Below are 14,212 nucleotides of genomic sequence, written 5' to 3' on the forward strand. Positions count from 1 at the left end.
TCTGTGGATACATCCTAATTTATGTAACTTCAGTGCTACTGATGGACATCCAGGCTGTTTCCCTGCTTTTGCTGCTACAGACAACGGTACAGATCCTTGCACGGTGACCACTGTGTACATGGTGTGCAGGTTGGGCACATTCCTAGGTCTGGCTATGGGATCAAAGTAGAAATTATAAAATTTCCCCACAGTTTTACATCTATTATACAAAACTCCCTACACCTTTATGGACCATATTGAACCTTCCTCATCTTTGCCAATCTGATAAAAACAGTCTCCTGCTATAAACTTTCTGGTAGTAAATATCAAAAGGTTTAGACTTGCACATCTCCTCGGATCAGAAATTCCACTTCTAGGAGTGTACCCTAGGGGAAGAATAAGGGATAGTGGGCAAGATGTTCACTGCAACCAGTTTGGTGGACCAATGCCTAAAATGTACCTCATATTGTGCTTGAATTTTCACTTATTTTTTGTACCATGAACACATTCTCTTTCCTCTTTTTTTACCACCACCCTTTGGCCCTAACTCTCAATGGCTTTCAACCACCATTAATGGTTGGCACGTCTCCTTTGTCAACGTTAAAAATAAAACCGGCAGTTGTTTTACCAGCAAAAAATGGGTTTATTTGGGAATAGCAGAGAATTGCAATCCAAGACAAGCCTGGTAAGGCAAAACCATAGGCAAGTCCAGAGAACAAAAGAGAGGAATGCTCTTTTACAGAGGAAAGTGAGAAGTAGGGAGGGCTGTTATAAACAAAAAGTCCCTTAGAGTAAACTGGGAGTTCAAAGTATAGTGGCTTTTCATTGGCTGAGTTGTGACAGTCTCTCATTGGCGGGGCTGTTGCCGGAGTAGAAAACCTTTCTTTCTCCTGCTGGGATACCAAAGTAGTAGCTAAAGTAGCAAGGACTTACAAGGTTTCTCTTCCATTTGGGTCTGCAAATGGAGTTTAGGAGTGGTAGGCGTGAGATCGCTCCCTGCTGGCTTTCCAATTTTATTGTAAAGGAGGTTCCCTTTTATTTTCACACCTCAACCATTTTATTGAAGATTTTTAACAACTTAACAATATGAAAAATGCTCTAATAACAACAGCAGACATTTGTAATTATTTTCCTTTTAATCCTTTACTGTAAAAAACTTAAAACATATCAAAGTAGAAAGAATATTGTAACAAACCCCCGTCTGCATCACCTAAATGTGACAATTAGTATTTTGCTTGTTTTTCCCCCTCCACTGAAGCATTTTCAAACAAGTATCAGGCTGATATTTCACCCCTAAATACTTCACTATATATAAAAACTAAGAACATTTTCTAAAGGAACTCCAATGTTATATTGTTACCCAATAGATTAGCAGTAATTCTTTTAAAACTTCTGTAACTTTTTTTTTTTTAATTTTTTTTTATTTATTTGCGAGAGAGAGAATGAGAGACAGAGAGCATGAGAGGGAGGGTCAGAGGGAGAAGCAGACTCCCTGCCGAGCAGGGAGCCCGATGCGGGACTCGATCCCGGGACTCCAGGATCATGACCTGAGCCGAAGGCAGTTGCTTAACCAACTGAGCCACCCAGGCGCCCCAAAACTTCTGTAACTTTTCTTTTGAAATGTCATGTTTATATAAAAGTTGCAAAAACAGGGCACAGATCTCTCATGCCCTTAACTTGGATTCCCCACATGCTAATATTTCTGAATACTGAGAATACTAGAACACGAAAATCAGTTGCAGACATGACACAGGGCTTTTCCTGGTCACAAAAGCCCTCTACTCTCCCTGGGCCACTGCTCTCTGGCCAGAGGAAATGCTCCAAATGGTACACACCAAAGCCCACGCCCATTCCTGTCTCCTCCCTTGTCCTTCACATTTCAAAACCATAAAAGAACTGATTTCTTCCCAAAAAAGTCAAATAAAAGATGCATAAATATCCCTTTAAGCACTGTACCAAGCCTCAAATCCAAGGCTCCCTGTGAGTCCTCAGGATATTATCTGTGCAATACACAAGGCACTACAGTGGACATTTCCCACAACTTATTTCGTGCTTTAATTACTGTTATTTTATTGACTCACTCTACAAATTCCCCTGCTCAAACATCCAGGCAAAGCTGTGGCTAAGCTGTCCCCAGCAGCATCACAGTGACCACTTCTGACCCTAGGATGGTGACTCAAGAAGTAGAACATTTTAAATGCTAAGAAACTCTACCAAACTGCCATCTGAAAATCCTTTACCTACAGGTTCTTCCACCAGCACAGTATGAGGGGTCCTGTTTCCCCCAGTATCATTTGACAGTACATACCATTCACATCCAATGGCTAAACACAGCTGATGAGCAAAATATGGACCCAACGTCTTTCATAAAGGCCCCCACTACTGATGAGGCCAAGTGTGTTGACTTCTGAGGAACTTGAAAGAATTACACTCAAAGACTTCTTTAGCAGTGGAAGCCACAATAAAATGAATAGTTTGCACAAAGGCCTGCTCTGAGACTTCTGTGCTGTTATTAAAAAATAAAACACCAGGGCGCCTGGGTGGCTGAGATGGTTAAGCGTCTGCCTACGGCTCAGGTCATGATCTCAGGGTCCTGGGATCGAGTCCCGCATTGGGCTCCCTGCTCCTTGGGAGCCTGCTTCTCCCTCTGCCTCTCTCTCTCTCTCTCTCTGTCTGTCATGAATAAATAAATAAAATCTTAAAATAAAATAAAATAAAATAAAATAAAATAAAACACTAGTGACTAAGGGCCTGCTCTAGGCTTGTGAAATAGTGAATGCAGCCCCAGGCCTCATGGTGCTCACCATGAGGATGCTCAGAGTAAACAGGGGAGCATCATCCTCATGCCTGTGATGTCTGCAAGAGGTACAGAGGGATACAGTAAACAGGATGGGCAGGAGCCCCACAGCTATTGAAAGTGAGGAATGAGGACGTGTAGTCAGACGAATGGTGGCCCCAAAAGATATGTCCACAGCCTAATTCCTGGAGCCCGTGATCTTATTCGGAAAAACAAAAAGTCTTTGCAGATGTGATTAAGCTCAGAATCTTTAAATGAAGAGGTCATCCTTGATTTTCCGATGCGCTATAAATCTAAGGACAGGTGTCCTTATAAGAGACACACAGAGGAAACCTGACAGTAGAGAAAGACCACGTGAAGACGAAGACAGACAGAAACCACAACAATGCAACTACAAGCCAAAGAATATTAAGGATTGTCAGTAGCCACCAGAAGCTGGAAAGGCAAGTAATGGAGGAGGGGTTGGGAGTGGAGCCAACACCTTGATCTGACTTCTGGCCTCCAGAATTGCGAGAGAATAAATCTGTTGTTTTAAGCCACCCAGTTTGTGGCAGTCGGTTTTGGCAGTCCCAGAAAACTAATATAAACATCATACTACTTCTACTTTGTATGTATTTTGGAATTTCCATAACTTGCATAAAAGTTTTAGTGGCATATCCTTCATTTGTGAGCTGAGGTTATGTCAAGGTGAGAGAGGCTCCGGAAGGCCCTAGATTCACATGAGTGAGGCCAGAAGTTACAGACATCCCTGTGAAGTCCTATTGCCTGTTCTCCATCAAGACTCCTCTCACTAGGCCACTGTTGCTCCCGGAACCCTTATGAGCACGTCCACCTCAGGGTCTTTGCATGGGTCATCCAGGTGGTCCCTGCTGCTTCATGCCATCCTGTAGCTTTCAGGGCATCTGCAGAGGTCTCCCCCACTCTCCATCCCCCTGCCTGAGTTGTTTTTTCATAGGCCTGCCCCAAGTGGTGTGATCACTTTCTTACTTAATGTTATACCCCATTCCACGTCAACTTGGGGGCATGCTGTAGGGTCCTGATACATGTTCTGTGTAAAACCAAGGTCTTTGGGTACATACCAGTTCCAGTCTGAGATGGGCTCTCACAGGGCCCCTGACTCCCAAGTGACAGCAACACCAAATCTCCCAAACCTTGGCTATGGCTAAGGGGCAAGCCAGCAGGTTGGGCCTGCCTTGTCCTAGGCACAATGTCAACAGCACACCTGCAAATGTCTCTGAGCTGTCAGCTCCCCACCTAAGAAGACCCAGTGGAAACTGTCTCTCACACTCAGCCTGACAGTGGGCTTGTCCTGACCACACAGAGGCAGAGGGGCTGGTGTGGCACACAGACTTTATTCTGACCGCTCCCCGAGTCCTGGGTCCAGGCCCACGTCCTGACCAGCGAGCGGGTTCACTCAGCACTCAGAAAGACCCTCTTGCGTGCCGTGTTGGTGTATGGGTGCCAGCGCCACTCCACGTCGGCTGTGGCCTCCTGCTCCAGCGTGCCCAGGCGGATCATGTACACTGGGGGGCGGAGATGGACACATTGCCACCTATGCCGCCAGCACCCCCCACCACCAGAAGGGCAGGGAAGCCCCAGACTTACACTTCAGTTCAAAGCGAGGTCCGACCTCGGTCAGCTCCACACTGCGGTGGCTGGTCTTCCTATATACATGGTGCCTGAGGCAAGGGGAGGCAGGGCACGGGTAATGGAAGACAGGGAGCAGATGTGGGTCAGTAACAAACAGCAGTGGGACACAAAGGTCAGGACACTATTCTGAGGCCAGCCCACGGACCTACCGGAAGGAGATATAGTCATCTTGGTTCGCGAAGGTGATGACCCGGTGGCTGTCATCTTTGGGCACAGGGAACAGGTAACGGAGTATGTCGGAGACCTGGGTCAGAGGGAAGGAGAGTGGCAAATGCCCAGCCGGGAACTCCGTGCCCCCAGCCCTCATCACCCCGTGGACCCAGACTCACCCGCTTGCCTAGTCGGGAGGAGAAGCCATGCATGATGAGGTGAGGCTTGGCCTCGGACACGGTGCCCAGGTCAGGGATGTCGTGCCGCATGACCACATTGCACAGTGTGAAGTAAGCAGTAGGGCCGAAGGGCAGGTGGCTAACAATGAGCCCCACTGGTGGGGCCAGGCGGGCCGTCAGAAACCTTATCTGCTCTCAGACAACCACCCCAGCAAACACCCTGTTCCCACCCACAGTATTACCAGGTGTGCCTCGATGCTCATGGACAACCAGCAGGTCGGTGACACCATTGGCTTTGCAGGCTCGCACCAGTGCCCCTACCTCATGCCGGCCACGGTTCATGCGTTGGGCACCTGGGAACACCAACTTCAGCTCCTGTACATGAACTCGAGTTAGGACTGGGGCCACTAGTGCCTTAGCACCTCCCACTCACTTCCCACTACTGGTACCTTTGCAAACATCTTGAGGCGGGAACTGGGGTCTCGGGAGGTAGTGATCATGACCTTAGGGTCCTCGACCCCTGCCCATCGATATTCATCATCCATGTGGTTGGTCACACCTGTCAGAGCATGAGAGGCAACAACGAGACATTGTCTTGGGAAATAAAATGCTAACTTGAGGGTGGCTGAATCTGTCTAGAGCAGCACTGTCTGACAACACCTTCGACGATGAACATAAAATGCTCTATATCTGCACGGAGCAAGAGGGTGGCTCCCCAGCCACATTGGCTATAAACCCAAGTATGACTGACAAACTAAATTTTTAATTTTGATTTAATTTTAGTTTATTTTTTTATCACAGAGGGCTAATGGCTACCACCTAAGCGCAAGTCTAGATTCTGTTAAGGCCAAAGGTAACAGACTCCTTTCCCTCATAACAAAAATTCATAAAGTCTGTGATACCTTTAATATTTATTGAATAATGCAATGAATGAAACATCTGGGTGTTAATGAAGAGCTGGGACCTGGGGACATGGCAGTGAACAAAACGGACACGGTCTTGCCTCAGCAGAGTTCACATTCTAGTAAGGGGGGCAATTAACAGACAAAACAGAGTAAGTGGGATAATACTGTATGTTATATAAACGAAACTGGGAGCACTAAGAAAGAGCTTTCCTGAGGTGCCATCTGTGCAGAGTCATGAGGGCATCTGGGAGACAGTTTTGCAAGAAGGAGCTCCACAGCCTTTCCTTCAAGGTGTCTGCGGAATGAGACGGAAGCCAGCAGGCTCAAGTGCAGGGGGAGAAGCTGGCCCAGTGTCAGGAAAGTTTACCTTCACCGCCGGCGTCATCGAACTCCAGGGAACCCTGTAAGGCCAGAGCCTCCCTGCGTAACTCGGTGGGAATCAGGCGATTCTCTGCAGGGGGAACACAGAGGGGCTGAGTAAGACACATGCATGGAGCCCTCAGTTTATATAACACTGTGGCTTACAAAAACTGTAGACTTTATTAGAAAGTATCCTTTTCACTCCTTTCTGTGCAGAAAGGTGATACACAACTTTTTTGGCAGGGGGAAGACAGAGACAAAACTACTTTTGTCTACATGCCAACCTGTTAATAATGGTTACAGGAGATTTCATTTTTTATGGTTCCTGAGTCTCATGGTTTTAGGGCTTTCTAAAATATTTAGTTGCAAGTATATACTGTTTTTGTAATTAGAAAAAAATTAACAAACTAATTTTTAAAAGAACAAATACAGAGTGCTCTTTCTGTATGAAGGTGGACCAGAAACCCTGAAACCCTCTGACAACAAAACTGCTAAACCTGATGCTTTGGGTCAGAGGTTTCCTCTGTGAACTAAAGCTAGACTTGGTTAAAAAAGGGCTGGGCTGTGGGCATGCCCACTTTGGAGTACAGAGCTCAATATGAACATGCCCTTGGAACCAGCAGGTCTTTCCAATATGCCCTGGAGAAATTTTTGCACATGGAAGAGAAGGTTCATAGCACCAATGCTGTTCCTAACTGCCCCAGACTAAAAAATGAGGTCAACATCAAGCACAGGGAAATGGGAGCCCCCACTACACTCAATAGATCTTAGAAACAATGCTGAATGAAAACATAAAGCTGGGAAAGAATACATACAACCTAATAACTACTTTGAAAACTGAAAACCAAACCCGTATGATTTAGGGATACAAACAAGTACGATAAAAGCACAAAGAAAAGCAAGGAAATGGCTAATTTTTAAACAGTATCCTGTATTGTGGTTATCTGAGTTGGGGAAAATATTCTTGAATTTCAATATATTGAGCATTTTTTATTAATAATGTGGGCAGATAGGTCACAGGTATTTAACATAACGCTTAAGGTAAACATATACTCACATACCACATGCACTTTATATGTTTAAAACACAGAAAACCAAAGTGAATTTAAAATAATCAGAGGGGGCGCCTGGGTGGCTCAGTTGGTTAAGCGACTGCCTTCGGCTCAGGTCATGATCCTGGAGTCCCTGGATCGAGTCCTGGATCGAGTCCCGCATCTGGTTCCCTGCTCGGCAGGGAGTCTGCTTCTCCCTCTGACCCTCCCCCCTCTCATGTGCTCTCTGTATCTCTCATTCTCTCTGTCTCAAATAAATAAAATCTTTAAAATAAAATAAAATAAAATAAAATAATCAGAGGTAGTAAGCTGATGTACCATCCAGATAGGAAACAAAGTTCTACACAAGAACCCACACAAGAACCAAGAAAATAGGGATAAATATAACATTTCCATTCAGGCATGCTATCACTCTTCATTAGTATGACAAATAAAAAGTGGAGAAAATATTGCAAAGTTAGATCCTAATTCACAAGTCGAATAAAATTAAATTCTCAACAGTTTAATGCTTTTAAAATACAACGGAATCATAATAACGCTAAAAAGACAGTAAGATATTCTTGTTATTTTGTACTGAAGAAGGTAGCAAAAAAAAACACCAAAAAACAATGGGGGTAGGTGCGGGAGGGAGAACATCTATAGGACAACGTAAAAATTTAAAATTTGGGAAGAACTAAATACACTATAAACAAAACTAATAGGCAAACTGTAAAATCTGGACACCGCAGCATATACGACAAGATATGAAATTTATAGCATCACGGAAGGGACATTTGCAAAGACAAAAGACAAGGAAAAAGGCCAGTAAATACTTGAAAGGATGCTCAGCCACACAAACACTAAGAAATGCTAATATAAACGCGTTTTATACCATTTGGTCTTTTACTCCGTTAGATTTTAAAATGCAAACAAATGGTCTTTTTTTTTTAAATTTATTTATTTGACAGATAGGGGGACAGCGAGAGAGGGAACACAAGCAGGGGAAGTGGGAGAGGGAGAAACAGGCTTTCCGCGGAGCAGGGAGCCAGATGCGGGGCTCCATCCCAGGACCCTGGGATCATGACCTGAGCCGAAGGCAGACGCTTAACGACTGAGCCACCCAGGCGCCCGCAATGGTCTTTTATAACGACAGGTCTAGAGCTCCCCCCCGCCCCCCGCCCCCGCTGGGGGGGGCTGAGACGTGCCTACCTTCCAGGGCGCGCCGAACCTTCTCCTTCCTCTCCTGGGCGGTTCGCAGCGACTCCTCGCGGGCCTTGCGGTACAGGTACTCCCGGCGAAGGCGGGCCTCACGACGCAGCTAGGGAACAGAGGGTCGGATCAGCCTCTTTCTCGCCACGCACAGCCGGGCCCCGGTGGCCACCAGCCTTACCAACCCCCAAGCCTAGGAATCATCCCCAGCCCTGCGCGAGTCCCCAACATCAAAAACAGGAGCTCAAACATCCCTCCTACCATCCTGAGCGCGACTTCCACGTGGGTCCAGGAGAATGCCGGGGCAGCGTAAGCAACACCACCCTCGATTCTGCCCTCAACCAAGATGGTCGCTGGAGGCTTCGCTACACTCTGCTACTGTCGAGAGTGCCCAATGTTAAGATGACGGAGGGTGGGTTGGGAGTCGCAAGGCGATTGGCCAATCTGGAGGCGCATGCTTATTGGAACAGCCAATAGGCTGGAGTCAAAACTTTGTCACGTCGCTAGGACCGCCCTTACTAAAGATGTCGGTGCCTGGCTTCATTACTTATCACTGCTGTGCAGGATGCCCAATTTTAAGATGATGAACCGCTAGAGTAATCATAACTGGCGGTTCGAAATGACCCAGCAACTGTAAAAGCATAGCGGTTGACTGGAGGCTTGCCTACCGGCTCCTGGAATTAAAGCATTTTCTCCCTTAAAATGGCTGCCATACAGCTATACCTCTTCCATCACCACAGCTATCGCCCTACTATTAAAATGCGGCCTCTTATCGCTTCTCGGCCTTTTGGCCAAGTTCAAGTGTAAAATGCGGCCTCTTCCTAAAGCGACTCGGAACCACCCACAGCTCTAGCCAGCTCTAGCCGACTGTTCCGTTGCCTTACACCCTTCGGAGAACACAGCTAGTCAATTCTGGGTCGCTGTTCCCAAAAGCGCTTGCCTTTGGAATCGTTGGGCAACTCGGCCCACGGCTGGGAACGCCCCTTGAAGGTGAGCCTATTGGTTGTCATGGCGGTATGGCGAGCGGCGATTGGGCAACCTGTGAGGAGGCTGGTACCAGACCTCAGTACCGTGGGCCCATGGCTGCGCCGGACGTAAGGGCGCAGGTGGACTCGCTCCTTCTGCAACTGCTCCGGGACCTGGAAGAACTGGAGGCGAAGCGGGCGGCATTGAACGCTCGGGTGGAAGAGGTGGGATCTTGGGAGAGAGGGATGGGCGGGCATGCGGAGGTAAACTGAGTTTCATCGCTCTCCTCGTATCCCAGGGCTGGCTCTCGCTCTCTAAAGCTCGCTATGCCATGGGTGCCAAATCTGTAGGTCCTCTGCAGTATGCCTCCCGCATGGAGCCTCAGGTCTGCGTCTACATCAGGTGAGGAGCCGTGCATGTTGGAACGGGTGGGCGGGCAGGGTCCAGGCTGGGGCCTCCAAATGTCGATCCTACCTTCTCGTTCTTCAGCGAGGCCCAGGACGGACTCCAGAAGTTCTGGGTGGTGAGAGCCAGCGCCCAGACTCCAGAAGAGGTGGGGCCCCGTGAAGCAGGTGAGTCCCCCTTTTTTCCCGTCAGGGCGTCCTCCCGATGTCAAAAACAAAATGTACACGATAATTGAGGAGATGATTTTATTAAGAGTGTTGCGATGGAGAGAGCGGCCCAGATTGGAGGATCACAGTATCTCAGCAGGCTGTTTTTAGTTTTGTTTTTGTTTTTGTTTTTGCTTTAGACTTCTGTAGGGAGAAATAGACAAGTTATAGGTGATGTCCTTTACAGTTGGGATAGTTTTGCAATTGGGGGAAACTTCAGTCAGTTGAACAGAAAATGTTTATATGTCTGGTTTCAGAGGGACAAACTTCTAATCTCAATCATTTATGAGACGAACGGGAAGTTGGAGGGTCTGTCTGGCCTTTCAGCATGTTCAGGCAAAATGGGAAAAGTCAGTGTGTGGCTCCTTGTTTACCTTGTGGTAAACAAGGGGGTCATCTGCTGATCTTGTGAGAGTCATGAGGAGTGGTCTGGGCATCTCAACTGAATCACAAAGGGAAGGGTTGTTCTTTGTGGTAAGCTGTTTTCTGGAACATAAATGGTTGGAGGGATTTTCCAGCCTTCAGTGTTTGTCAGGAACATGAGCTCAGATCAAATTCAACATTGTCACAGAGAAGACAAGCACAGGTAACGAGACCCTCAGCCTCCAGTCTGTCTTTCTCCAGCTTTGCGCAGGCGCAAGGGTCTCACCAGAACCCCAGAGCTGGAGTCCTCCCCAGCCCCCCCGGGACCCTCTGAACTGGTTTGGAATCCTCGTTCCTCACAGTCTGCGTCATGCCCAAGCCAGCTTCCGGGAGGGTGAGTAGACTTCTATCTGCAGGAAGAACTTGAGTACTAAAGCCATGCCTGGCTGGGGTTAATCTGCAAAGGGTTTTCCAGGTTTTATCCATAGCAGGCTTTTTTTGCACACCTGCTGTTTTTTCCAAAAAGCATTTACTGGCTGTTGGCAGTGTTCCAGGCTCATGCTAGGTGCTGGAGATACAGCAGGAAACAAAAGAGATAAACACCCCTCATGGAATGTTTATTCTATTGAGGGGAGAATGAAAACATGCAAATAAATAAGTAGGCCCATATATAATACCAGGTAGTGAGAATTGTTATGGAAAAATAAGATAGGGTATGGTGGATGGAGTGGGACAGGAGTGGGTGAGGGTACCTATTTTACGAAGGGTGGCCTGGAAAGGCCTCTCTGAAAAGATGGAGAGAACTTTGTGGTTGATCTGGGGGATCAGTGCTGTAGGCAGAGGGACCAGCCAGGGCAAAAGCTTTGAGGTGAGATCATGTTTAGGATGGCAGAGAGGAGGCCAAATGGGTTGGAGTGGAGTTTATGTAGCAGGGAGTGCCAGGAGCTCAGGTCAGAGGTGGCTGGGCTCAGGTGATTTGAGGTACAGGCCCTGATGAGGACTTTGGGAGTCATGGGTGGCTCTGAAGAGAGGGGGGGCACAGTTGGACCCACAGAGTGATAGGAAGACTGTGGTGCTGGGTGGGAACAGACAAGAGCAGAGGGAGGAAGCAGGTGATGGGGAGCAGCCAGGCTTGAGATGCAGGTGGAGGCAGTGAAGGAGAGGGTAAGTGATGGGAACCTGCATGTTTTGAGAATAGAAGCCACAGGATTTACTGACAGATCAATTTGAGAGTAAGGGAAGGAGAGGAATGAAGCTTGAGCCCACAGATTCCAGCAGGAACACCTGAGGGAATGAAGTTGCCCTCACCTGGTGTGAGAGAGCTGCAGCCAAGGGTAAGTCAGGAGTTGGGTGAGAGTAGTTCCTAGTGCTGTGTGGTGGAGACTGTGCTCGGGTGTCTGGGCACATGCATCTGAGTTTGGAGGAGACCTGGGCTGGAAAGAGAGATTTAGGAGCCCACTGCATAACACTCGTGTTTAAATTCCCAAGTTGCTGACACACACACAGCATTTAAGCTGAGATCAGTAGAGGGCCTCAAAATGTGGACAGAAGGTGGGAGGAGGAAGGGGAGAAACCACTCGAGGAGACTGAGAAGTAGTGGTGAGGCAGGAGCAACAAGCAGAGGATGAGAGATCCCAGAAGCCAAGAGGAGAAAGTGCTTCCTGGAGGGAGGTGAGCAGATGTGTGGCCAGCTCTGCTGTCAGGCAGGTAGGCTGAAGACTGAACTGGCGAGTGGACTGGGCACGGAGGGCCCAGAAGACTGTTAAGCAGAAGCATCAGGCAAAAGCTACCTAGATGTGGATCCAGAATGTGGAATACTCCTGGGGGCAGAGAAAACAGAAAGAGAGAGGGCGAGAACAGTGAAGGACTATTATAATGAAGGAAAGAAGGAAGGAAATGAGGGCATGCAACAGTGTTTTTTAGTCCCTGATGGGTAATATAAGGGAGTAAAGAAAGTCTGTTGAAGAGGTGACATTTTAGTAAAGATCTGAAGGAGGTGAGGGTGTGGGTCTAGTGAGGTTCTGAAGCAGCCAATGCAAGGCTCTTGAAATATTTTAGGAATAGTTCTAGAAAGTTCTGGAGCCTTTCCAGTACCTGGAGATATTCAGAGCCCCCTGAGTCATGTGTCACATCGAGGATACCATGGTGACAATCTTCTCTCTTCCTCTAGGCCTGCAGCTGGCTGCAGACATGGCCAGCCTTCAGATCCGGATCGACTGGGGTCGAAGCCAACTCCAGGAGCTCCAGGAGAAACTCAAGCAGCTGGAGCCTGAGTCTGCCTGACTTGTGAGCAGAGGCGGGCAGTGAGCACAGCTGTTCTTTGGTGTGGCTGCCTTATCTCAGGCCTTCTTCCTTCACAGATTGCCCCTGCCCCTATTCCCACCCCAACTAATCCCTGCTCCTTAAAATTTCTCTGGTTTGCATGTTTCTAGCTTTGTTAGGTGTGAAAGTTTGAAGAGGCAAACTGAATAATGTTGAAAGTCACTACTGTGAAACCACTTCTAAGCTTGTATTCTCCTAGGACACATTCATGTGGGGCAGGGGCAAAGCTGTTAGGTTAGTTCATAAATAACCAGAACAGCCTCATTGATATATCAGCTGTGGCTTCTTTACAGGATGAAATACTGCACAGTTAGTGGCAGGGAAGGACAACAAATAGGTGCTTCAGTTTAACTAGATTCTCAAAACTAATTTTGATGTAGGAAAAAAAGCAAACATGGCTAACAAATCAGGACAGTTTGATTCCATGTCAATAAAAAACATGAACACCTAAGTAGATAGGTAGTCCTTGGCAGGTTTTAAGCCAGAAAGTAGAAAAGATCTGACTTAGATTTTCAAGGGAACTCTAGGAACTCTTCCTTTATCTTTATAGGAGACTGAGCTGCTTTTAATTTTTGAAGGGCCAAATGTATTTCATGTGCTGGGATCTGTGTCCTTGCTTCATTTTCCTACTGGGTTGTTGGTATTTTTAGTAGTTTCTAGGAGGTAATCTTTATGCTGCGGGAAAATTAATCCTTTGTTCATAATATGGAATGTAAATATTTTTCCCAATTTCTCTTGTAACTTTGCTTATGGTGTTTTTTTTTAAACCTTTATTGTAAAATAAAACACATTAAACTGCACAAAATAATTGAATAGTTTAATGAATAAGGTGAAAGCTATAGTAACCACCACCCAGTTCTCATATTTTTTTAAATTAATTTTATTGATTTAAGAGTTGACTTTATCAATCAGCTGTTTTATCATCTCTGAATTTGGGGTTGTAAATGATATGATAAAGGAATTCTCCAGTATTTTCCTTAAGAACTTTTGTGGTTTCAGTGAGGTATGGGGTGAATCCTGCATCCAGCTTGTTTTTTCTACCATAGGTCTACATACTGTATGTTGAACCATTGATTTGAGATGTCACCTTTTTTTCTTTCACATAAACCCATACCGTATTTTGGAGTTTCCATTGTTTCATTGATTTTACTGTCAGTTAATACACAGGTACCACACTCTTTTAATCCTCGAGTCTTTAACATTTACTTTAATCGCAGTAGGTCGTATTTGTGGTTGGATTGGGAGGAATTGTTTATTTTGTTTTTGCCACATTGAGCTTGAGTTGTCAGTGAAAGCCTATGGAAGCACTCAAAAGGAAACTAGAGAAAAAAAGTACATCCCTTCTCACACAGGTTGACTTTCAGAACAAAATCCTGCTAGGAAGTGTCAACCCAGTGAGATTTTGAAGTCAAAATAAGTAAAAACACAATACGTTTTTGTTTTTCACAGAAAAGATATTCATGAGGAACTCTGTCCCGGATGGGGTCCTTTATTTTAGATGTAAGTTGATGTCGAAGGTCAAGCAATAGCCTTCATTTTACTGTTTGAATGCCCAGCATGGTAGGCAAATAGGGCCTGAGAAAACCACAAACGCTCTGCAATCTGCCCTGGCTCCAGTCCTTTGGGAGATCTCCGGGAGCAGGAGTTCCCGCCCCCTAGAGAGACCCGGATGTTCCAGCCCGGGGGGGGG

At 46.6% G+C, this 14,212-nt stretch overlaps 2 protein-coding genes across 2 annotated transcripts; one reads left to right on the forward strand and one right to left on the reverse strand.

The window, feature by feature from the left end:
- Window positions 1-4,109: 4,109 nt before the first annotated feature.
- IMP4 (IMP U3 small nucleolar ribonucleoprotein 4) lies at window positions 4,110-8,824 on the reverse strand. Its single transcript, XM_035029893.1, has 9 exons — window positions 8,522-8,824; window positions 8,261-8,369; window positions 6,028-6,111; window positions 5,205-5,314; window positions 4,998-5,130; window positions 4,756-4,910; window positions 4,576-4,670; window positions 4,382-4,455; window positions 4,110-4,299 (listed from the first exon to the last, which is right to left on the reverse strand). Exons 1-9 carry the CDS (start codon window positions 8,522-8,524, stop codon window positions 4,187-4,189), a joined length of 876 nt encoding a protein of 291 aa, XP_034885784.1. The 5' UTR covers window positions 8,525-8,824; the 3' UTR covers window positions 4,110-4,186.
- A 474-nt stretch (window positions 8,825-9,298) lies between these two features.
- CCDC115 (coiled-coil domain containing 115) lies at window positions 9,299-13,641 on the forward strand. The gene is given in 6 exon segments (XM_035029894.1): window positions 9,299-9,450; window positions 9,525-9,628; window positions 9,716-9,798; window positions 10,462-10,517; window positions 10,519-10,594; window positions 12,371-13,641. Coding segments are annotated over 6 exon segments (543 nt in total). The 5' UTR covers window positions 9,299-9,339; the 3' UTR covers window positions 12,484-13,641.
- The last annotated feature ends 571 nt before the right edge of the window (window positions 13,642-14,212 follow it).

The sequence above is a fragment of the Mirounga leonina genome, unplaced genomic scaffold (genome assembly GCF_011800145.1).
Source record: "Mirounga leonina isolate KUSES-001 unplaced genomic scaffold, KU_Mleo_1.0 Mir_325, whole genome shotgun sequence".
NCBI classification, from domain to species: Eukaryota; Metazoa; Chordata; class Mammalia; order Carnivora; family Phocidae; genus Mirounga; species Mirounga leonina.

Coding starts and splice junctions, on each gene's coding strand:
- IMP4 (XM_035029893.1), bottom strand. Junction 6,112..8,260: donor GGTTCGGCGCGCCCTGGAAG/GTAGGCACGTCT, acceptor TTCCCCCTGCAG/AGAATCGCCTGATTCCCACC. Junction 4,456..4,575: donor GATGACTATATCTCCTTCCG/GTAGGTCCGTGG, acceptor CCCTTGCCTCAG/GCACCATGTATATAGGAAGA.